Source organism: Ailuropoda melanoleuca, chromosome 3 (assembly GCF_002007445.2).
Source record: "Ailuropoda melanoleuca isolate Jingjing chromosome 3, ASM200744v2, whole genome shotgun sequence".
Lineage (NCBI taxonomy): Eukaryota > Metazoa > Chordata > Mammalia > Carnivora > Ursidae > Ailuropoda > Ailuropoda melanoleuca.
Genome location: NC_048220.1, coordinates 118,855,783 through 118,881,700, shown reverse-complemented (window position 1 = coordinate 118,881,700; position 25,918 = coordinate 118,855,783). Strand labels below are relative to the sequence as shown.

The 25,918-nt window shown below is 33.1% G+C and overlaps 1 protein-coding gene across 5 annotated transcripts in view; it reads left to right on the top strand.

Moving 5' to 3' along the window:
- Nucleotides 1–25,918, top strand: part of NIPBL (NIPBL cohesin loading factor) — a 185,028-nt gene that overhangs the window by 69,774 nt on the left and 89,336 nt on the right. For 4 of the 5 annotated variants that reach the window (XM_034657010.1, XM_002923367.3, XM_034657009.1 and 1 more), the window contains exons 2-9: nt 5,338–5,480; nt 7,496–7,661; nt 10,227–10,354; nt 13,335–13,434; nt 13,990–14,141; nt 17,297–17,457; nt 18,390–18,486; nt 22,247–22,873. In XM_034657010.1, coding sequence (XP_034512901.1) covers nt 5,417–5,480; nt 7,496–7,661; nt 10,227–10,354; nt 13,335–13,434; nt 13,990–14,141; nt 17,297–17,457; nt 18,390–18,486; nt 22,247–22,873 — 1,495 coding nt within the window. In that variant the 5' untranslated portion in view covers nt 5,338–5,416. Of the gene's footprint in view, nt 1–283; nt 381–5,337; nt 5,481–7,495; nt 7,662–10,226; nt 10,355–13,334; nt 13,435–13,989; nt 14,142–17,296; nt 17,458–18,389; nt 18,487–22,246; nt 22,874–25,918 lie in introns of all 5 variants that reach the window. The other variant, XM_011230031.2, reaches the window with a different exon arrangement.

Here is a 25,918-nt window from a genome sequence, read left to right as displayed (position 1 = left end):
TATCCGGCATGGTGGCTCCAGGGAACTCAGGGTTCCAGAAGCAAAACATGTGTCCAGAGAGAGCATTAGAGCTGTGCTGTGCTTTTTGCTTTTTGCTTTTATTTTGTGTTTCTCTTATTTAATGGAAATAACTTAGAACTATAGAAAAATAGAAATGTTTTAAAGAAGTGAGAATTTTCACAGTGTGGCTGATTGGGAACTGTTTTTGAGCTAGGATTTGAAGAACATCTTTTGGAAGTGTCTTAAACAGAATGTGAAAATTTTGTTCTTGAATACATTTTAGGCAGTGAAAAGGAATCTGAAGATAGCTTGACTGAAGTGAAAGGATTCTGCTAGAGAGGTGCCACTCTCAAGGGAGTCACTGTTACTGGTTTAAAATAGTAAGTAGTACAACACAGATTTATTTATTTACTTATCTGGCTATTTAGGATTTATATTACACTTGTTTCCCAAAAGAATTTGAGGCAGCTTATACTGTTCAATGTAATATACACTGAGACAATAAAAACATACTAGTTTTAAAACCCTCCTTCCCTCCCCACCCAAAAATAATATAATAATAACATTAGCGAGGAAGAAAGGTGTTAATTAGCTAAATATTCCACATGTATAGAATTTTGGTTCGTTCAAAATGTTATAATCCTGCAAGATGACAACATAGTTTAAAGAATACTGAACTGGAAATCCAAAGATTTGTATTCTAGTCTTGACTCAGTCAGTTACTAGCTATGAGACCTTGAACACACATTTAGTTTCTCTGAGGAACAATTTCCTTACCTTTTATTGGTTTATCTTTCTGCCATAGCAATGTAGATGTTTCCCAGTTTTATGTCCTTCAGATACGCATGAGAATATAAGGTTTGGTTAGAAACAAGCATGAGAATATAAGGTTTGGTTAGAAATATCTGAGTTCAGATTCCAGCTCTGCTCTGTCCTGTTTGTATAACCACAGACAAAGCATTTAGGCTTTGAGCCTTCATTTTTGCATCTGTGAAATAGAGATAATCTTCATAACCCTCTGACTTTGGTAGTGATTAAGGAAAGGTATATGTTAATGTCTCACACATAAGAGGTATGAAGGAAGTCTCCCCCACAATGTTACCTTGTATCTTGCCTGTCTCCTGTTACTACAGTTTAACTGTTATCAATCCTCTGTGGATCATTTTCATAACTATAGCTGTAATTCTGACCGTTTTTGTCAGTTCTGGAATTTCCAACTTTCTACTTTAGACATCTCCAACTAGATGCTCAATAAATGTTATCATTTCTAGAGTTTTTCACTACTAAAGAATTGAAGTTTTTCAGACAAGATTGTACACATTTCTTGGCTATGGGGTACACACTGGCTGTCCAGGAAAGTTGATCTACCATCAGATTGTGAGAGCACCTTTTATTCTATATCCATCCCAATTTGAATATTATTATTATAACTTCTACCAATAATTTTTTATTTGCATTTCTTTTGTTTGTATGAAGAAACCATAAATTTTAAAGTGAAATTAAATGAACAAAGAACCAGGGCCTTTAAAAATCTTGTCAAGTGCTTAGTTGCCCACATCAGATTCACTATAATGGGTTAAAATGAGAATTTATCATAATATCTTCTACTGAATTATTTTAATTAAACCAAGCCATTCTAAAGTAAACTGTAAATGATTTCTTAGTTTGTGTTTGGTTTAGTTCTTAGTATTACAAAGATTAGGTTTTTTTCCTTACTTTTCACTGCCAATATTTATTTCAGCTACCTTATCATTTCAGTAATTGTGGATGCGTATGCCTACGACTGGTATACATATTTGTAATACTATAGTGAAATATATACTCGAATTTCAAATAATTTATAATGTATCTTTCAGAAGTAGGGATTATGTGTATTATTGAAAAGACACCTTTTCCCTAATTCACCCCTGTTTCTCCTTTGTTTTCCCAAATGTGTGTTTTTCAATTAGAAACACTGCTGACTTTCTGGATCACTTATTATATGCCAGGTGGTATTTATATGCATTATTTTGTTGCATACTCATCACCCGTTAGAAGTGGGCTTCTGCATTCACTCTTCCATTTCTTTTAGTTGGCAACTTTGAAACTGCTTTGCCTTGGTGACCCACAATTAGACATTTTACCTGGAATCACAAAGCTGTATGCAATATAAACTTACATTTCTGTACCTACCATCCCTCTCAGTGTTGATCTCAGCCCACTCATTTTATTTTATAATACACTAATTGGTCACCATTCACAGATTTTAAGTAAGTGAAGCACTGCCTTAAGTGACAGTTCTAAAGCACTCATTATAATCTCCTTTCCCATTTGGTTACCATTTCCTTTTGAACACATTGTTCCCCAGAGATAATGACTTTCAGCTTCAGTTTCAGCAGTTTCATGAAAGACAGTATACTTTCACAGAGCCAGGTAGACCAAACATTGCCCAATCCAGAGCCAGAAATGTCATGTCTAATTAGTTAGAGTCCTGCATATTCATTTTTAGAACGCTAGGAATGCTCTTTCTTGATGGACTCTGGTCACTTTCCAGCATAGGCAGCAACATTTCCACAAATTACTCGTATTCATCAACATCTGTGACTTTAGCTAAAATTATAAGTCCACTTCTACCAGAGTCGTCTTCTGTTCTTCAGAAGCTTAGCTTCCAATGAAATCAGCATAGTTCAGCAGTGAGGTATAAATATGTTTGTCATTCGTTACCTACTCAGTCTATACAAGCACTTTAAACTGAGCAAACATTGTTGCTCTCCTTTCTTTCCCCACTTAGTTCCAGTTTTCAGTTGGCATCACAGTATTACCATGCCTTGTTATATCACTAAGAAAAGCACAACAATCTTGTGGTTAGATTTATTACTCTCCTAATTCATATGTGGTAACTAATTATATCATTTTTGGACTAAAATACTCCAGCCTAGCATTGGGTCTGCTTTACATGTTACCTGGGATTTAGGAAAACAGAATAAAGTTCGTTAGCCCATGATAGAACCCTCTAGCAGATTGTTCTCTATTGGTTCCCGTCCTCTGAATTAAATAAATAACACGGTCACTTGTTACTTAATCTGCTTGAGTATGGCAATTTACATTTACAGTCATACAAGAATAACAAGATGTTTTTGTGCTGTTCTGTACATAATTTGCATGCAATTATTTTTTCCCATTAATTACTAAGCATCAACTGTAACTTTTTTATTAGCCTAAACTTAGAAAAAAATCCATTGTATTTTGTGTTTTGGGAACTTCTGTCAGGTTTTAAATTCTTTTTTTTTAAGTGCTTGATACAACTGCTAAATTTGCAGTGTTTCCTTAAATTTCTTTAGTGTCGGTAAAGCATCAATTAATAACTACAAAGAGTAAAGTCCACAGTATAGCAAGGACAGTTGTAAGATAGCCAGTAGTAATTGTATCTTTCCTATACCTTTTCTTGTGCTATTTCCTATATGCTCCTGCTAGCAAACTTTAAGTCAGTCATTCGTCAAAGGAAAGGAGTGTTGTTTCCTTGGCTGGCTACTAGAAAAGAATGTACATATAAAGGACTAACTGTAAGGAAAAAAAAAAAAAAGAATTACCAAAGAGACAAGGTAGTTGTTACCTGTGGAAGGAAGTAGGGTGTTGACTTTTCAGAGGGTCCTTCTATGGATGTTTATTTACTTTATAACCCTGTTAAACCATACATACATGTTTTATGAACTTCTGTCAACATGTATCTATAATAAAAGTGAGGAAAAAGAGAATTCTTAATTTTAGCTACCTGTATACTTCTGCTTTTATTTTTTTTTTAAGATTTATTTATTTGAGAGAGAGAGAGAGAGAGTGGGGGAAAAGGTAGAGGGAGAGACTCTTACAAGCAGACTCCCCCCTGAGCTTGGAGCCCGTCACAGGGCTCCAGTGACCCATGAGATCATGACCTGAGCTGAAACCAAGAGTTGGATGCTTAACTGACTGAGCCACCCAGACGCCCCTGTATACTTATACTTAAAAAAAAATTATTTGCAAAGTTGCATTAAGATATATGAGTAAAGAGAGTTATTAGTGATATATCATTTCACTGTTTTGAAGTTTACAACTCAAAAAACTTAAAGATTCTTTTAACTGACTGGCCAGCAAATAGAACCTCAAAAAATGTTTAAAGTGAAAATTATAATTCAGTTTTCTATTATAGCACTATGTCTTAGTTGACATGTAGACTTCTGTTTACTGATGAGCTTATAAAGTTATTTAATTAAGGCATATCTTTGATTAATGTGCACATTATTAAAATGTTGTATACTTCAAAAAAGGTTCTTCAACAAGTACACTGTTAAAGGAAAGATAAAGGTTCCAAAAAGCCACATGTTGAAATTAAGATGAGAAAAATTTGGGGACATTGAACAGAATGGAAAACGTGTTCAGAAATTTTGCAGAATGTCTGTACAGACAAACACAGAATCATGTTATAAAAACTGAATATTTAAGTCAACTAAGTCATACAGGAACATTAAGATGTTAACGCATTTCTCTGTTCTTTCTGTGGTTGTGTATTAATTATGTGATTGGTTGATATTATGTGATTGGCTGATATGCATTGGTAATTGGGAAGACAAGGTAAGTACTTGAACATTATATAAGAATGAAATGACAAGTTTCAAAAAATGTCACAAAGGAATATATATTTACAAAAGAATATTGATTGAGCTATAAGTGAAGGTTAGATTAAGGTAGGCTTTTAGCTGAATTTGCCTGAGGTTTCATGACGTTGTAGGAACTTGCCCTAGATCTTGAAGGATTTGGACTGAAGGTTGGATGGGCTATCTAGGTATGGAGGTATATAAGGAAATAAATAAAAATGTGAAAACACAAGGTGGATTCAAGATAATCTGATCAGCTTGGTTGAAGAGGATACTTTATGTAGAAGAGTAGTGAGAGACATAGCTAGCCCGCAAGTTGAAGCTAGATTTTAATGTATCTATGATACGGAGAATTACAGTGCTTGTCAAAATTGAGTATCCCAGTTTAGTAATATGGCCTACTGGATACACAGAATTTTGAGCCAGATCGCTTGGGTTCTAGTCTTTTCCTGCACAAGTTACTTTAAACTCCCTGTAAATTAATTTCCTCGTCAGTAAAATTCAAAAAATAATAGTACCTACCTTACATTATTGTTGTGAGAACTGAATGAGTAAATAATATGCAAAGCACTTTGCAGGGCCTAATATATGGGAGGTATATATGAATAGTAGCTATTATTGTGATATAGGTTATCAAACAAAAGCAGAAAATCTTATTTTTCATAGGCATTTCCCTAATAGTATTATATTTGACATATTTTTACAAATAATTGTCTGTTTTTTGTTGCAGTGTTTGGGAAATGGGAAGTAATGACAGCTGGCACCTGAACTAAATACTTTTATAGGCAACACCATTCCAGAACTTCAGGATGAATGGGGATATGCCCCATGTCCCCATCACTACTCTTGCGGGGATTGCTAGTCTCACAGACCGTAAGTTTGGTTAATTTATCTAATTTATGTTCTGTTCTGTGTTAACTATGATTTTAAGAGCGAAAAATTTATTTGTTGTTGTCATAAATAACAAATTATTTGAGATACTAGATTTTGAATGACAAACATTGTTATTTCCTTTGGTTTATTGGCATGCATGTGAAAGGAACAAAATTAGTGAAGTCAGCTAATAGATAGGACTTTCATATCTGTTTCATCCTAAGGATGCATTAAGAAATGGTGGCATTTGTTTGTTTAAAGATCTTACACAATAAAGGGATAAATGCAAAAGTAAAGACCAAAGATGAGACAAAGCATTAAAGAAAAATCAAAACAGAAGCAGCATGGATTTCCATGTAGGAGCAAATATAGACTTTTTAAAAAAACATTTCTAGAAATGGTACTGAAACTGTCCTTTAAAGAAGAAGGTTTATAGCCCAACTTAATCTAATTTCTTAACGATATCCATTTTGGATGTCATCCTCATTAATCTGTTGGAGTTTGTCACAGATATCAGCAGCCCGTTTTGCTCTGATCATTTAAGTTCAAAGAATTTTGTCATTCTTTTGAGATTTACTTAGTGTAACGTAGTTTTTTAGGGACTCTTTCTTATGGTAGCCAACTCTAACTCTAATTCTTAGTCCCTGGCTAATGGTACAAAAAGCAACCCACAGTGTTAGTCCCTGTGTCATCCTGTCTCAGTAAATAAAGGGCAAAAGAGGAGAGAGAAAAGTAGAAGGTGAGGACATCACATTATGCAAACTTTGGGGCTTTATAGTAAAGGAGCTATGAGAAAATAACTTTAAGAAGTGTTTTTTATCTGTGTTCAGTAGTCCTGAATATTATTTTCCTCTTGTTAATTTCCAGCTGGTTTTAATGGGAGTGAAATAGTTAATAGCCTATAGCTTTGGGTTAGGAAACTAACATGGCTAGTTTGTGAAATCTGAATAAGAAAGTAGCTGGTGGAGTTAGGATGACCGCAGGTAAGAAAACTTCTGAAACTGTCTTTAGTTTTAGTCACTTTGTTACAGGTAAGGCACAAATTCATATAGTATATAGGAGTGCCAGATCAGATTTACTACCAGGGATTTACTTTTGGTTGTCGTCCCCATTATCTCAATTGTACCTTTTATTTTAAAAGTTTGCCCATTAAACCGTGTTTATTAAGTAATAATTTGTTTCCTGTATTTTTATTAAGAAAATACCTGTTATTAGCCACTGGGGCTGAGCAGCCTGTTACACTGTATAGGTAATTAGAAATTAAGCCAAAAACAAAGATACTTCAGTTAACTTTCTTAACTTTTACTTTAGACAAATGAACAATTTCCATTATGTGAAGAGACAGTAAATAGCTGAATTTAAACTACTATATAAACATTTATGTCCTTTTGTTTTCTGTTTTACGGGAATGAAGAGAGGAGAGAACTATTTAGGAATTTATAACTGAAAGCATAATTCCTTAGATATTTAGCTTCCACCAGAATCCCTATTCTATAATGAATGTTCTTCTGCTAAAGTGATCTGTTTATTTTTGATATATGTACTTAAACTTTTAAAAAATATATTACTTGTCTAGATATCGGGTGAAGAGTTGGGTATAAGTACTTGGTTTATTTATGTGGGATTACTAGTACTTCTGATAAATCTCAGAAGCAAAAATAGATTATTTACTATATTCTCAATTCTAAGAAGTTACTTTTTAACCCTTTTTGGCTACTTATTTATTAAATGAATAAAGATTTAAGATATGAAAAGTCATGCATATAAAGAAGTTGAGTTTTAGTCTTAGGGAGTAATAAACTCTGTTATTGGCCAAGTGATGTTTCAGGGTTTTACAGAGTTGTTGGGGTTTTTTTGGGGGAGAGGTAGAATGCCTTTTAATGATTTGTCCCATTGATATTTGTAACTTATTTTTAATATCAAAATATTTGTAAGGAAATATTTTATAAGCAAATATTGTAAAAAGACTTCTTACAGTCACTCAATTTCTAATAATCTGATTTTATTCCAAATAGTCCTGAACCAGCTGCCTCTTCCATCCCCTTTACCTGCTACAACTACAAAGAGCCTTCTCTTTAATGCACGAATAGCAGAAGAGGTGAACTGCCTTTTGGCCTGTAGGGATGATAATTTGGTTTCACAGCTTGTCCATAGCCTCAACCAGGTATCAACAGATCACATGTAAGTATAATTTAAAAGTGAAAGGTTTTGGTCTAAGAGAGTCAGTATTCCTGGTTTTATTCTTTATTTCAGAAAATTTACAAACACAGTTCAATTTTAAAATACATGAATAGGAGTGCCTGAGTGACTCAGTGGGGTTAAGTGTCTGCCTTCAGCTCAGGGCATGATCTCGGGGTCCTGGGATTGAGCCCCCACATCAGCCTCCCTGCTCAGCAGGGGATCTGCTGCTCTCCCACTGCCGCTTCCCATGCTTGTGCTCTCTTGCTCTCTCTCTGTCAAATAACAAGCAAACCCTTTTATTTAAAAATAAAATTTATGAATATCCAAGCGAGCCTTACGGATATTTAAATAGGCCATAGTTATTTTGAGACAATAGTTCTGACCCATGTAGCTCTATGAAGGTCTTTTCAACTCTTTTTGAATAATTTTGGGATCATCAAGGTGGATCTGTGCAAGGAGATCTTAAGTTGCCCAAGAAGCTCTCTCCTCATTGATATTGCTAGAGTGGTTAGAATTCTCAAGCACTAGGGACTATACTGCTAGCTTTATTTGGAATAGGCTCACATGCTTTCTATGGGAAGTTAAACAAAACTCAAGGACTGACTCCAATAGATGGCTACTGCAAAATTGGGAGTAATTTTTCCCAGGATTTATCATACCATCTGAACATAAGTGTGTATTTTCACACAGTAGATTTTTTTAAACTAATATAAACATAAATTATATGTCTTATTTATAAAATCTTTGCATACGAGTATACTTTAAAAAATTTTTACTACAGAACTAGTGCATATTTATAATAACAACACAAAAATGTATAAAAAGTTAAATCTCTCCGGGTGCCTGACTGGCTTAGTCAGTAGAGCATGAGACTCTTGATCTCAGGGTTTTAAGTTCGAGCCCCACATTGGGTGTAGAGATTACTTAAAAATAAACTTAAAAAAAAAAAAAAAGTTAAAACTCCCACTCTTATCCCTTCACATCTCATTTATACACCAGTACTCATGTATCTTTTCTTTCTTTAATTTTTGCTTTTTATTTTTTATTTTTTTAAGATTTATTTATTTATTTGAGAGAGATTGCGTGGGGGTGGGAGAGGCAGAGGGAGAGAAAGAATCTTCAAGCAGGCTGCCTCCTGAGCATAGAGCCCAGCAGAGGGCCCAATCCCAGGACCCTGAGAACATGACCAGAGCCGAATCAAGAGCTCAACTGACTTGATGCCCCTAATTTTTGCTTTTTAATTTAAAGATTCATTATTTAGAGGAATGAGAATAAAGCACATTATAATGGAGACATGATGACTCTTACAGTAGATACTAAATGTGAATTTTCTAATGGAGAAACAGAAATAATTGGTAAAAATCAGAAGGAAGTCTAATACAAATATTTTGTCACTCCAGAAATTCATCAATGTCTAAATATTATATCACTTCTTATATCTATACATAATCAACAATTATCACCAAATATTTAAAAAGATGAGGGAAATAGCACATATACATTTATGATTTATTTTATGGAAAGCTGCTTTAAGACTGCCCCTGGAAATTTATTGAAGCTTATCATTGGACACCATTTTTATAAATCTTTCTTATTAGGTTTAATGAGAGACATGTAGAATGTAAAATTAAAAACACTATGTATATTTAATTTTATCATTTATGTTCCATAGTTAGTAAATTTAATTTACTGCTTTTAAGGTATTTGAAAATTACAACTATGCTGAACCACTTGCTTGGGTTTTGTGTTTTTGTTTTTGCTCCCTGCTGACTTTATTTGAGAAAAGAAAATAATTAGATGGAAAAATTACATAATCTCTGGGTCTTGTCTTAGCCAATATGGCAGTATTATTTTGCCATTTTTGATAATTCAGAGGACATTCTCAAAAAGGCAGACTCGTATTCAAATGTAAGAAAATATATTCCAAGCCCAGACATCAGCTTCTGTGCATAATTATCATCTCTGTACCCTTTCATTATTTTGAATAGTTTAGAGTTGATTCTGTTTTCTACTTTGAAACTAATGTGAACATTCTTTTTTTTTTTTTTTTTTAAGATTTTTTAATTATTTATTTGACAGAGATAGAGACAGCCAGAGAGAGAGGGAACACAAGCAGGGGGAATGGGAGAGGAAGAAGCAGGCTCACAGCAGAGGAGCCTGATGTGGGGCTCGATCCCACAACGCCGGGATCACGCCCTGAGCCGAAGGCAGACGCTTAACCGCTGTGCCACCCAGGCGCCCCTAATGTGAACATTCTTAAATAAACTCATAATTCCATAAAATCACATTTGGGGCTTTTTTTTTTTCTCTGTTTAAAATAAAATGGGGAAAAAAAAGTTTTACTTAGAAGAACTCCTCCCTACCATTTTTATAATTCTATTCCAGGAATAGCATCTTCAAAAATCCCTGAAGTAGTTGGACATCTTATGTGATTTTTTTTTTTTAATGCCATAAGTTCTTGATTTTCTACCTCAGTCTTTCTGAATTTCACTAGTGAATTGCTATCTAACTAATGTAGAATAGGGAATTCTTAATCACTATATTTTTTATTTTTTTTAATTCCAGAGAGTTGAAAGATAACCTTGGCAGTGATGATCCAGAAGGCGACATACCAGTCTTGTTGCAGGCCGTCCTGGCAAGGAGTCCTAATGTTTTCAGGGAGAAAAGTATGCAGAACAGATATGTACAAAGTGGTGAGGTTTTTCATTGAATTTCATATTACATTTTTTTGTGGGTCTCTTGTCAGAGCTTGTTTCACACGTAATTAAATGCAAGTGTCTCCTTTAATAAGGCAGCCTATCATCTATGAATGCTGTGTTGATACCTTGAATCCAGCCAAGAACAAGAGGGAAACTAAATGGATGTTAATATTCTTGCACTTTAATGTGTAACTAAATTCTTTGGGAATTAGACAAAGCTAAAGTGTATTTTGTTAGATATTTCGGAATGCATTTGTTCACTTAATCAAAGAGCTTTAGAAGTCTTTTTTTTATTTTAGAAAATCATGGAATTGGTATGAAAGGAGTCTTTTCGTTAATCATGTATAATAAAACTATTTGCAGAGCTTTGCAACATGCAGTATATACTAAGTATTAGGTTTAGTACTGATGATTACATTCATAGTTATTTAGTAAATAGGTTTAACACTTCTCTGTTTCCTCAGTAACAGAAAAGTAGGTTTATAAGTATTATTATTAAGGAAAAATCTATTTATAATAAATACTATAAAAATATATTCAATATAGATACAATTTTTATGTAGTCAAGGAGTACCCATGAGCATTTGTACTGAATCTTTCGAGCCCAAGTACTTATTTTAAGGCTCTCCAGATTAAAATAGTCAGAAGGGAATAGTTTAGACAACTCAGGTCCAACTTAGTTAACTGATGAATTGTATTCAAGAATATTGCCATATTTATTGGCAGTACCTCCGTGAAGCCCTCCACTCCATTTCCTAGTTTTGTCTTGTTTTTTAAATAGTATTTGTAAATTTTGTGTATTTGAGTGTGAGTTTTGTTTTTAAAGCGATTGCATAGTTACTGTCCATACCCCAAAGTGAATCGATGGAAATACTTCTGCCCAAACTCCCCTTTCTGCAAATTGAAGGCAGGTCTGCAGGACAGCACTGTATCTTCACCATAACCGACAAGCTAGATTGCAGTACAAGGAGACAGATAGGAATGGTGAAAGTAAACCTAGAATTAAATGCTCTGGAAGAATGTTGCAATGAAAGAAAATATGGAGAGACCATTGATTGGAAGAAAAACTTACGGGATAGGAGCATTAAGTATAACATAATGTGAGTAGATATAAAATTGAATAAAGGAAGTAGTCCAAAGCTATTTATACTACATTTTGTAACATAGTTTAAAATATTTAATTTGGGTAGTAAATCATTCTAATAAAAAACTCGAAGAGTACCTTTCAATCACACATTTTGTATTTTATACTACGTGCACTTAACCATATCAACTTGGTGAAAACATAAACTTAGCATTAAAAAATGAGTTGATTCATTGCGTGTTTTGATTTTTTTCTGAGTGCTTCCCTGGTGATATTTGGCTTTAAAATTTAAAAAGGTGATTCTTGGTTGCTAAATGTAAATGTGAATCACACATATGGAGCAAATTTAATAATACGCAAATCACTTTATTCATGGTTCTTTGGAACTTTGAGATAACAGAAAGGACTATTAGAAATCTCATTTGCCCCCTTTTTTAAATAAAGCCATTGCTGTCAAACTAGTAATTCTAGCTTGTCCCAGACTGTTAATTCAGGGGAAGCATTTTTTAACTCTCATCTTATAGAGGATTGCCCTCCCTCTCAAAAAAAAAAAACAAAACAATAATTATAGTAATTAAATTATTAAGCTATGGAACATATGATTTACTACTGAATTTGAGTTGGAAGAGAAAGCTCAGAAGTTAATTTAGACTGTATATAAAAGAAAACACATTATTAGTGGTAGATTCTGAGGTGATTTTGAGCCTTCATCTCATTCAGCTACTGTTTTAGAACTAGAATCCCTTCTGCTGTATTACTGGCAAATGAATATGTAACTTCTGTTTGATGTTTTGGTGAAAGGCACTTATCATATCAGTAGCAAGAAATGGAATTTGGGAATGTAATGTGATGCTTGAAGCTCCCCAAAAGATTAGCTATACATATCATAAGAAAGTTCAGTGTCAATCATGATTTTATCTTTGATTTTTAAATGTCTAAATAACTGATTTTTTCTGCATCTGCTTTATAACAAAATGTCATTTGTGCAATAATTGAAGGAACAATGTCTAGTTTAAAAAGAAATATGAGAATCTGAAAAGTATCCCCTCATTTTCATTCTTTAATCAAATATTCATTTAATCTTTACTATGTGGCAAAGAATTATTGTGGAAGAAGGAATAGCAGCATTCTGTTTTGTATCAAAACATTCAGATGGAGGGGCGCCTGGGTGGCTCAGTCATTAAGCGTCTGCCTTTGGTTCAGGGCGTGATCCCGGCATTCTGTGATTGAGCCCCACATCAGGCTTCTCCGCTGGGAGCCTGCTTCTTCCTCTCCCACTCCCCCTGCTTGTGTTCCCTCTCTCGCTGGCTGTCTCTCTGTCTGTCAAATAAATAAATAAAATTTAAAAAAAAATAAATTCAGATGGAAATTGCAGCAACTCAAAACTTTGGACCCTCAATAAAATAGTATTTTTTTAAAACTGAGGTCTGAATCACAGTGAAACAAGTAGTGTTGTGAAATGAAGCTTCTAAAGACTGGACATGTCTGTAATAAAGTATTCCGTGTAATGTAAGAACCACCCAAGGACCTATTGTAGGAGGAATTGTGTAATATTTGGTCAGAGGTTAGATAAAGTGACTTCTAAAGGTTCTTTTCAGTTGTAAGGCTAAATGATAGGACATTAAGCAAGTAAATTTCTTTTTTTTAATTAAATTTCTGTCTCTGGTCCTGGATTAGTTCTATATGGTAAAAGTATGTTTTGGTAAAATTGGTTGTACTTGAAACTTAGTTTCTCTGTTTTGCTCTTCAGAATGAGCATGTGGGTCCAAAAAAGGAAAGAATGGAAAGAATTTTTGAATGTTTATGATAGAGCAATTGCTTTAAATTATTTAAAGGATATTTTACTATTAAAAGAAAATAACATGTTTTCCATTTTTATGTGATATGTAGGAATGATGATGTCTCAGTATAAACTTTCTCAGAATTCCATGCACAGTAGTCCTGCATCTTCCAATTATCAACAAACCACTATCTCACATAGCCCCTCCAGGTAATATATGCATCATTTTTTATGAAATACTGTTTTCTCTGATGAATATGCTTTGAATATACACTGTATACATACCTTTAGGCAATGGTGAATTATATGTAGTTGAAAAGTTAAAATGCTTGACCTTAAATAGTAATTCACATGAATATTTGTCTTAAAATGTTAGATGCAGAAATGCTGTAATACACTAATTGAAGTAGCTACCATCTTAGTAACTTAAATTCATACAGACAAAAGAATATGTTAAAATAGTGTGTGTTTGAGATAATAAGAAAATTTATAGAGTAGAATTTAGGGAGCATGACTTTAATTACATAAGTGGATACTTTTATGCAAGTAAAATAAATGAATTACTGTTTTTACACATTATTTAGTGTAGCTCTTGAATTATGAATCATGAATAATTTTTATATTCTCTATTTTTCAAATTTGACTGTTTGCAGAGATTTTGTTTTATACAAATCAGAGTTTGGAGAATTTTATGACAGTGAAATTTCAAGGAATAGCATATTTATTTCATTTCCTGATATTGTATATTTGGATTTTGGGTTTTAGCCGGTTTGTGCCACCACAGACAAGCTCTGGGAACAGATTTATGCCACAACAAAATAGCCCAGTGCCTAGTCCATATGCCCCACAAAGCCCTGCAGGATACATGCCATATTCCCATCCTTCAAGTTACACAACACATCCACAGATGCAGCAAGGTAAGAAAGTTCATTGTTTATTTATAGGGAATGCCTGTAATTTCAAGCAAATTTTTTTTCTTTTTATAATTTTTAAAATGCAAACTAAAACACTATCCTGAAATTCATTCATTTGGGAGGTAAAAGAATCCCTGTTATATGACTCTTTGGTTAGGTTATTATGCAACTGAGTGTATCTAGTTATGAAATTAGGAAATATTCTTATTTTTCGTAATTGGGCTTTCTTTTTACATAGCACTAAAGCCAAAGACAAATTACGTTTTAATTGGTAAAGTATATGTAGTGTGAAAATTTTACTGTAAAGTAAATACATTGCTGGTAGAAAAAATAATCCTAGATGCAGAAATTTCTGGAATTCAATTACTAGTTCTCAGTTGAAATCAGTTGATAATATGTCTTTTTGGGGTTATATTGTTTTGGGACATATGTCATGGCTTCTAAATAATTTTTTATTAATAATGTAAATAAAGTATACACTTAAAGTAAAAAAAGGTAAAAAAAATGTTTAAAAGTGCAAAAGGGAATATAAAAATTTGTGTTTTTGTCCCCCATAATTAACAGCAAATTTTTAACATTTGCAGTCAATTATTAGTTCCTGTGTTTTCTTCTTCTCTATTTTGCATGGAGTCACATGTCCTTTATAAATTTTTTAACTTACAAACTTTTCATTTAGTCATCGATCAAAACTGCCATCTTCTGGTTTCCCAAAACTAGATAATGAAATACTAGGTTGAGACTATTTTATACACTAATTTAAGGGATAACTAAGAGGCAGATCACACATTTGGAATAGATACCTCCAAAATTATAGAATTTAGTTTGAGTGCTGAACATGAGTATGTATGTATTTTGTATGTTCTTGATACTTGTGAAATATTAGTATACTCTGGCACACAAAGGTATGAGGAACACTTTAACTGTAATGAAAGGAAAATATTAAAAGGACACATTTGCTTCTTAAGGAAATATCCACATACACATTCATATGTGTAGGAAAGAACATAAGCTTTTACTCTGATTACTGTTTTTTAAACAAGATAAGCTCAGCTTTTTCAGAAGAAAAGTTGAAATCATAAAATCAGAAGAGAAATATTAGTTTGAGCATTTGCCTGTTCAGTAATGAGTTAGTTTTTGGAAATTCTCAGATATTTGAGAAACTATAAATGTTACTCAGGGATTAGCCCCACCCAGATATTAAGGTTATCATAAATATGAAAATGTAGTGTGGTAGGAACAAATGGATAGGTAAATGGGACAGAAAAGAATCCAGAAATAAGGCAAATATATATATGGAAATTTAGAGTACGTGGAAGGTAACATTTAAAACTTTTTTCAACCTCATGTTATAAAAGTTTTAGCTGTATAGAAAAGTTGAAAGATGAGCACAGTGAACCCTTTCATCAGCAGGGACCATAACTCTTTGCCATTAAATACATCTGCTAAGAAGAAGGAAGTTATATAAACACCAAATGTAATAATTCACCTCTAAAAAAATTAAGAACAGTTCTGTACTGTCATTTATTATGCAGTCTATATTCAGTTCTCACCATTTGTCCCAAATATGCCTTTCTTATCCTTTTTATTCTCTTCAAAAAGTGATCTGATTAGATATGTGAATCAAAATTAAAATGAAATAAAATTTTATATTAACTCTCTTAGTAAACATTTTTTAGTTATGTGATACCTAATAACAAATGTGCAGGGAAATTTGAACTTCCTACATTCTTCATGGGGATATAAATTGATACAATCTTTTTAGAGAGCGTTTTGACAATATCATAATTCGAACTGTATGTGCATCCTTTAGTGGTTCAAATTCTCTCTCCCTTAAGAAAAGGGAAGGAGATAAAACATACTCAGTTTTATCTGTAAGGTCTACCATGTGCTGAAACAATTAGTTATCCATATGGAAAAAAGTAAAATTGAATTCCTGTCTCAACTACACAGAAAGATAAGATGGTTTAAAGACCTAAGTGTGACAAAAAACAAAACTAAAATTTTAAAAAGAAAATGTAGAAGACTGTCTTTCTTATGATTTTGTGTTGAGGAAATCTGAATGGCCAGTATACATGAAAAGATGCTTGGCTTCACTATTAATCAAGGAAATGTAAACATTAAAGTGATGATAAGAGACCTTTCCCATTCTCGGGTTGACAAACATTGTTGACAAGGATTTCGAGCAGTAGGAACTCTCATATACTGCCAGTGGAGTGGAGTACAAATGGACATAAGTAATTTGGAAAGCTATTAGTTAATATTTAGTAAGGTTTAAAAAAATGGGCATATCCAGGGTTACCTGGGTGGCTCAGTCAGTTAAGTGTCTGTTGTCAGCTCAGGTCATGATCTCAGGGTCCTGGGATTGAGCCTCAAGTTGGACTCCCTCCTCAGCGGGGAGCCTGCTGCTCCCTCTCCCTCTGCTGCTCCCCCTGCTTGTGCTCTCTCTCTGTCAAATAAATAAATAAATAAAATCTTTTAAAAAATAAAAATGGGCATATGCAGCAGTTTCACTCCTAGACACATCTGTAAAAAAGTCATATACGAGAATGCAATACAGGTACATGTATGCGTGTACTAGAATATGCATTGTTTATGACAGCAAAAATACGCATTCTAAACATTGAACATAAGAATGGAATATTGTGTATGTTATGCAGCAGAATATATCTATTTATTTAAAATATGTGAATTTAGCACTACATATATAAGAATGGATAAATTTCAACACAATATTGAAATAAAAAGCAAGTTAGAGAAGGATATATACATATAGCATACCATTTATATAAAGTTATATGTGAAACAGTGCTCTATATTATTTAGGAATATACTCATTTATAGTAAAGGCATAAAGATATTCAGAGTGAACTGTGAATTCACTGTGGTGGTTACTTTTATGAAGTAAGGGGGAGGGAACAGAGGAGAGGAATATGCAGATACATGGAGAGCTTCAACCTTATCTGATGTTTTATTTCTTTTCAAAAATGGATCTGAATGATGTGGCACAGTGTTAAGATTTGATCAAGCACTAGAGAGTACATGAGTTCTCCTTATATTATTATCTGTAATTTCTGTATGCTTAAAGTATTTCGTGAACAATCGTTACTTTAACAGTTTATTTTTATAAAGCTTTTTGTTTTTATTCTTATTAATTTCAGCATCAGTATCAAGTCCCATTGTTGCAGGTGGTTTGAGAAACATACATGATAATAAAGTTTCTGGTCCGTTGTCTGGCAATTCAGCTAATCATCATGCTGATAATCCTAGACATGGCTCAAGTGACGACTACCTACACATGGTGCACAGGCTAAGTAGTGACGTATGTAATATATTAGTTCTTATTGAGGTAATAAAATTGTGCTAATATTTGTTTAATAACCTATTTTGATTCCACAATTTAAGTGGTATCTACTGTATATCAAGGGTTATACCAGATCTGAGAATATAGCTATGAACGATTTGGTTCCTATACCCACAGAGCTTAGTCTAGAGTAAGGTTGGTAAACTGGCCAGTAGTTTGACCTACAACCAAGAACGGCTTTTACATTTTTAAACAACAACAGAGAACAGTATGTGACAGAAACTGTATGTGACCCACAAGCCTAAAATATTTATTACCTATCCCTTTACAGAAGAAGTTTGCCAATCCTTGCTATAGAAGTTTTGGTTCTTAAATATAGTTTTCATTTTTAAATACTTGCTCACACAAAAATGTTCCTTTAAATAATGAACTTTTATTTATTAGTAAGTTACTTAGTTCTTTTTTTCTCTAAGACTTGCACATAACTTTATTCCCTGAAATTTAGGGTTGTTTTGATGTTTTAAGTTATACCACATACTGGAATTGGTTTTGTGGTATTATCAGATAAGTTATATGTTATTGGTTTGGTGGTATTATCCGATAAGTTATATGTATATAAGAATAAAGATAACCGTGAACCCTGCCCTCTAGATGTTTATAGCCTGGTAGGGTGTTCACAGCTCCTTTTGCAGAAAATAGTAAATAAAAATGGAGCACAGTAGTAATACCAATTTTCTTATTCATTGCCACGCATAGGCTGTTGATTCTTTTGGATACAATTTCAATTCTTCTAAGATTTACCATGAAGAAAACAGGAAAGTGCAGAAGAATTTTGCTTTTGAATACCATCACTTTACTTGTCAGTAGTCTATGTCTTTTATTGGTCTGTTTAAGATTTCTCTAAAGCCTCTCCTATCATTGAAGGTATAAATTTTATACTCTATTCTTAGGATGGAGATTCTTCAACACTGAGGAATGCTGCATCTTTTCCCTTGAGGTCTCCACAACCAGTATGCTCCCCTGCTGGAAGTGATGGAACTCCTAAAGGTATTATTGTAACTAAAATTTCCTTCAGGATTTTGTGTGTGTGTGTGTGTGTGTGTGTGTGTGTGTGTGTGTGTGTGTGTGTGTATACACACCACATATATGTATATATATGAAATATACACACACACATATATTTCATATATATCTATAGATATATATATAGATATATCTATAGATATATATAATTTTTTTTTAGTGGGGTGGTTCGAAGAGAATCTTAGCAGGCCCAATATGGAGCCCAACACAGGGCTCAGTCTGACAACTTTGAAATCATGACCTGAGCTGAAAACAAGATTTGGACACTTAATCGACTGAGCCATGCAGGCACCTTAGCATTTTCTATTTCATATTGAGTAAAGAGCTCAGACTTCTTCGTTGTTGATACCAGAAACTATTCTTTATTGTTTTTCTTTATGGTAGGAAAGAAACAAACGTGTAGTTATCCCCTGTAAACTATTGATAGTGTTTTCAGATATACACAGTATTGCTCTCACTGATAAATCCAATGGTCTTTTCAAACTACAACCTTCTTAACTTCTCTTAACCATTTGAAATTATTGATCTGCTTTCTTCTGTCTATTCTCTCTTTCCTCAAGATTTCTGTCATTAGACTTTTTAATCTCCCATTTTACTTTTCTCCTTGGCTGTTTTACTCCGTTTTGGTAATGGCAAAACTGATTACTTTTGTGAACAGGATTGCCAAATCAGTGTCTTTGGCTCTAGTCCTGTGTCCCAAGTTGTAATTTTTGATTTCCAAACAAAATTTCCTCATGTCTAGCTGGTATTTCAGATTCATTTTCAAGATTGTTCTCACTGTTCTTTTTGCCATTCCAATTTCTTTTAATGCCATTCCAGTCTTGAATCATCATGAAGTTGTCTCTCACCTCTCATGTAGTCACTTGTCAAAATCAGGCCTATTCTATATTACCGCTCTAAATCTCTTACACATACTTTCATTTGTGCTTATTAAAATCCTATCTTTTCAAGTCCTAAGTTAAATGGGTGATCTTCCATGGATCCTTCTCCCCTAATCTTAAACCATTCATCAGTTTATATTTTTTCCTAATAACTTATCCTGTACTGTCTTATGGACATGAATTTTATCTTGAAATTCCCAAAGAACCTAGTGTCGACTTTTGTGTATAAGAGATTCATAAAATTGTGAATTTAAGTCCAAGTTTGGGCTTTTTTTAGAAGTACTTTAAGTGTGGTAATTTGAGTTACCAGAGTTATTGAAAGAGAATATTGTAGTACATGTTAAAGAATTAGCTTGTAATTAATTTTAATATAGCTGATAATAATTTTTCTGTATCCATGAGAATTTCTAATTATAGCCTTCTAAATCATGGATTGGTGTGCCTTTTCTTATAAAGATTTTTTGTTCACAGATTGTCTCTAATCAAAGAGTTGGGACACATTCTTCCTGGGGTGAAAGTTGAACTTTTATGAGCCATTCTTATTCTATAATTCTATGAATTTTCAGGGATAAAAATAACTCAGCTTATGAAAGAGCAAGCAACTTTCAGAATAACTATTTGTAGGGTAGGCATCAAAGTTAGGTACATATCCCGCAAATATTGTCAGGGTGAGAAATTATTCAGACTGCCAGGGAGGAGTAACAGTGGGATGGCTGGTTGATCTAGATAATCAGCCTCTTTTTCCTATAACTCTTGAGGATGGATGGATGGATGGATAACTTTATTTTATTTATTTTTTTAAAAATTTTTTTTAAAGATTTTATTTATTTATTTGACAGAGACAGACAGCCAGCGAGAGAGGGAACACAAGCAGGGGGAGTGGGAGAGGAAGAAGCAGGCTCCTAGCGGAGGAGCCTGATGTGGGGTTCGACCCCAGAACGCTGGGATCACACCCTGAGCCGAAGACAGATGCTTAACCGCTGCGCCACCCAGGCGCCCCGGATGGATAACTTTAGATAGAAAGAAAAAAACTTTAGAGCAACTGTTCATCAGAAACCTCTACTTCTGTTCATGGGGTTGTTTTCCAGCTAGTTTTGAAGGTTGAATGCATTGTCAGTCTAATTTGATTTTTAGGTGAATGTTTAATTTTAATTTGTTCTAAAATATATATAATTTATCACATAAATTTTAAATACAAAAGCAATATGGTGTATTGTAATTCAGATGTTAGAAAAATCTGGGTTTAAATTTTTCAGGTTTGCTAGCTATATAACCTTGGGCAGGTTTCTTAACCTCTATAAGCTTCATGTTCCTTTCTGCAAAATAGTGATGATAATACACATCAAGGTTGTTGTAAATTATTTAAATGAATTGATGTGCAAGGCACCTTGCACAAGTTCTGATGCAAAATAAACGGTCCAGAAATGTTAGTTTCATTTCTTTTTAACTTCCCATATAAGCTGTCTAAAAACACTTATCTGTTGATATAACTTCAAACTAACATTTCTAGTAAATTGCTTCTGTTGCATCTTGGGACGCCTGGGCGGCTCAATTAAGTGTCTGCCTTCCGGTCAGGTCACGATCCCAGGGTCCTGGGATTGAGTCCCGCATCGGGCTCTTTGCTCAGCGGAGAGCCTGCGTCTCCCTCTGTCTGCTGCTCCCTCTGCTTGTGGTCTCTCTCTCCCCCTCTGACAAATAAAATCTTTTTTTTTAATTGCTTCAGTTACATCTTTATCACATTTTATCTAATAGATATGTTCTCTGAAAAGTTATATTTTTATATATCACACTTTAAATATAATAACATTGCTCAATGAAAGGGCAGATTTATGTATCATGGAAAAATCATATATATACACATATATATTTAAAAATCGTATATATATTAAACACTGAAACCTTAATTTAAGATAAGTCTAGGTTTAAGTTCTTTCTATAAAGCACTTTCATCCTGACTTTTATAATTTCCTATGGATTTTTAAACTTTTTATAGCCTAATGATAAGAAATATAACAATTATACTTTTATTTCTGAAGCATATCAATACATTTTTCCTCATTTAACAGCTTATCTAGGAGAATTTTTCCATTTGATTAGCTTATTTTTACCACTTGTATCATAAAGCAATTGTTAAATTAATGGTTTTTGGGCTGAAGATATTTTATTGAGCCTTGATATTTGCTGGACTTGCATATTTTTCTAATAGAAGGAGGATTAGCAAACTGAAGAGAGTATGTGAATGATGTTAAGTGGAGGGAGAAAGAGAACACCATATAAAGGTATAAATCAGTATTTTACCACCAGTTTGTGAAGTAAGTGAAGATTCTAAAAATTGTAATTGTTCCCACTTTCTTTTTCTTACACCAGTAAATATTCATGTGAGTGTAGTTTCTAGAATTAATTTGTTATTTTACAATTTGATGGACTTGTTCTTCTTACTTTAGACTTGTCAGTTTTTCTAGGTAATAAGTGAAAGAATAGAGAGTATTTGCCCAAAATATTTGTGTTGTATCATCTTTAGAAACAATGAACTCCTTTGTTATTTTCAAGCTAAGTATATTTTATAGGGACAAAAATAGAAATAACATATTTAATACAGATCTGGAAGATGGAATATTCATACTTAAATTTAAACCTGGATCATCTGTGAGCAAGCTAAAAGACCATGGGGGACAAGTCTTTAGGCTTTCTTTTTACATTTTGTAAATAAGGCACTGAGATTAGATAATTTCTTAATATTGTTTCTTGCATTACGATATTGTCACTTGTTTAATATTTCTATCACAGTGTAAGAAAATGTAAAACTAGCACAGTTGTTCATTCCTCTTGAATTGCTTTTCTAGGATCAAGACCACCTTTAATCCTTCAGTCTCAGCCTCTACCTTGTTCATCACCTCGAGATGTTCCACCAGACATCTTGCTAGATTCTCCAGAAAGAAAACAAAAGAAGCAAAAGAAAATGAAATTAGGCAAGGATGAAAAAGACCAGAGTGAAAAAGCTGCAATGTATGATATCATTAGTTCTCCATCCAAGGACTCTACTAAACTTACATTAAGACTTTCTCGTGTAAGGTCTTCAGACATGGACCAGCAAGAGGATATGCTTTCTGGTATGGAAAATAGCAATGTTTCAGAAAATGATATTCCTTTTAATGTGCAGTACCCAGGACAGACTTCAAAAACACCCATTACTCCACAGGATGTAAACCGCCCACTAAATGCTGCTCAGTGTTTGTCGCAGCAAGAACAAACAGCATTCCTTCCAGCAAATCAAGTGCCTGTTTTACAACAGAACACTTCAGTTGCTACAAAACAGCCCCAGACTTCTGTGGTACAGAATCAGCAGCAGGTATCACAACAGGGACCTATATATGATGAAGTGGAATTGGATGCATTAGCTGAAATTGAACGAATAGAAAGAGAATCAGCTATTGAAAGGGAGCGCTTTTCAAAAGAAGTTCAAGACAAAGGTAAAATAATTTCATTAGTACCCCTTCATACTCTGGGTATATATGTAATTATAATGTAAAAAAGGGTGTTTTTCAGTTACTCTTTTTTTTCCTTATATTTTATAATTCATTATGTCCCTCAGTTATGTTTTTATTACTAATGCTCATACCTTGGAAGTTAAAATCTTGATTTCATTTTTTATTTGAAACAACTATCTGAGATTTGGTAATTTTGTATCACAGGTCTATCACCTATTATTTATCAAATGATATTATCTGTGCTTGTCTACTAAAATGAACATTATTGTTTCTATCACATGTATTTTCTGTAAGTTATGTTAGTATAGTTTTTGCATCTTCACCTTCTTTTCTGTCAAAACAAGGGTAACTGATATAGAATTATTTTGAATCAGTACATTTAAGAAAAGTTTGTGTGTAGATTAATTCAGTTAGATTTTTCACTTTGTTTCCAATCCTGCCGTCTCTTAAAAATATAGTTTGGGGTGTTGTTGTTGTTGTTTTAGTAAAAAAATTACAGAAAGAATTTTAAATTAATGTTAAGTAGCAAAGCTTAAGGATCAAGGATCTTTTCTTGCTGATTAGAGTTAAGTGTCCCCTTTTGTCTGAGTAGTGTGTTAGGATGGAATGTCAGGATACCTATTCTCTGAATTTATGGGCTTTTTTTGTGTTTTTTAAAAAATTATAATCAAATAAAAGTCTCTATTCTTAATTATTTGGTGAATATTATGTATAAAACTTTTGAAAATTTTGATAGACTGATGAATCAGTTATTGAAATTAGTAATGTAATTTATGGATTTATGTCTTTACAGATTCATATACACATTTGACTACCCAAACCAAAGCATACTTTATGCTTTAATTTTATAGTTAAATATTCCAGGTGATATATAGGTGATATAAAGGTGATACATAGTTTTCATATTTTCTTTTTGGTAATTATAAAACAGAACTTCGTAAAGTTGGGTAGAACTTTTTATATATGATCTTGTTCATTATGTGACAAGATCATTTGTAGATAATTGTGTTTCTAGGCTAAGAAACATGCTAAAGATTTGTATTATATTTCCTACCATGATGGATCTTTTTAACATTATTGAAAGAACAGACATTATTTAGTAATTGCTGTTCTGTGATGTTTGCTAAATGCCTAGATCACAGGTTGGTGCAAATAAAGAGACTGCCAGAAGTCTTTATTTTATTGGCTAGGGAACTGGAATTTTTTTTTAAATACTAAATTATTGATGTTAAGGATGATATACAGTGTTCTTATTCTTTGGTTTAATAATGTTGGGTTCAGGAAATAATAACTGTGGGTTCCAAAATGTATCTCCTCCTCTAACCTCTTCTAAAAGTATATGCATGTCAAATCAAGAGAGCAGTATTATTTAATTTCTCTTGATGGTATTAATCCCAAATTCCTGAATCCTAGGACAGTTTTGCAAGAAACATAAAATTTTAATTTCTTGATTGAGAAATATTAGTTGCCTTGAGAACTGAATTTTTGCATGACATTTTAATCTGTGTTTTGGGAAATTATGTTCTCAGAAAGGGGGTTAATTTTTTAAATGATTTTTTTTAAAGTTGGTAGGAACAAAAACAGAAGAAATGATGAACTTTTCTTTTTTTTTTTTTTTAACTTGCCTGAACTTTTATTGTATCATATTTGTTGAAGCTGAAGTTTTTACTTTTAAAAACTGATTGAAAATAAGGATAGTAAATAAGGCTAATTGCATCATAACAAACTTATTTCAGACTACTAACTTTTTTGGGGGGAAATAAAACAAATTCAACAAAGAGCGTACTGTTCTTTCAGAAACTTGTAATATATATTTTACTTTTAGTTCATCAGTTTTCTCTGTAATCTGTGATAGTGTGACTATAACAAAGGTTAATTGAAAAGTTGAGTGAGCAGAATTGACTTACAGTTTTGAGCTCTGTAAGTTGACTTAACAGAGATATCTGGTGCTATAAGGATTAAAGGAATAAATGTTCATTGGAACTACCTGATTTTTAGTTTGACTCAGATGATTTAGTATGTGTATTTTCCCAAATTGGTTATGCTGATTTTGCCAAACTCATATTAGTGCTGTCATTTCTGACTTGTTTGCTGAAAGCCATGCTCCCATTATTTTGTGGCTTTATTTGAAAACCTTTGGAATTTAGATGCCACCTAACACCTGTGATTTGAACCTTGTCATTTTGTATTCAGTTTCTACACTGTGTGATGGAATAGTGTTTTATATTATAAGCAGTTATCTTGAGATTTTGGAAAGATTAAAGGTCTGGTATGTTGCTATAAGACTGTGGGTGAGGTTATAAATAAAAGCAGCATTTTCTGAAGTGGTAGTTTTATAGTCAGCCCTGGAGAATTGAAATATTTCCTTGAAATGAATTTATTACTAGTTACCACTGCATTTTAGGACTAAATTGTGAAATTGATATTTACTGCAGTCTAATTATGGCCCTGAGAACTTTTTTATAACTATTGGTAACTATTGGTGGTGGTTAAGGAACAAAAAAGACTACTTTGCTTTACAGAGCTCTGTTACAGGGTCTGAGCTTGTTTCCCGTTATTTTCATTTGTTATGAGATAAGCTTCCTTTCAATAGACCAAAAATGAAAAAACTATACCTTATAAATAAGATTAGAAAGTTTAACACACATGGTTGTTTGATCATTATGCTGTCTAAGAAAGGGGATAGAATACTCTTTAAGAAGTATTTTACCTAGGCTGTGGCAGAACATAATGTACCTCTGTTCCACACATAGAGGACACTTTTCTGGCTGCTTGGTTTTTATGTCCCTTGGCCTGTTCTCCCTTCTTTGGATAGTTTAATATACACTGATAGGTTAAATCTCTGTAACCTAAAATTTTATAATCTTAAAGGACCTTTTTGCTCAACCTTTGCTCATATTTTCAATGTCTAATTACATAAATTAATTTTAAAAGGCTGTTCATCTTTGCTTGTGGGATGACCTGTCATAGACATTAATATCACCTCCATGTGCTGAAAATTCCTGCTTTCTTTTGTTGAAGAGGGAG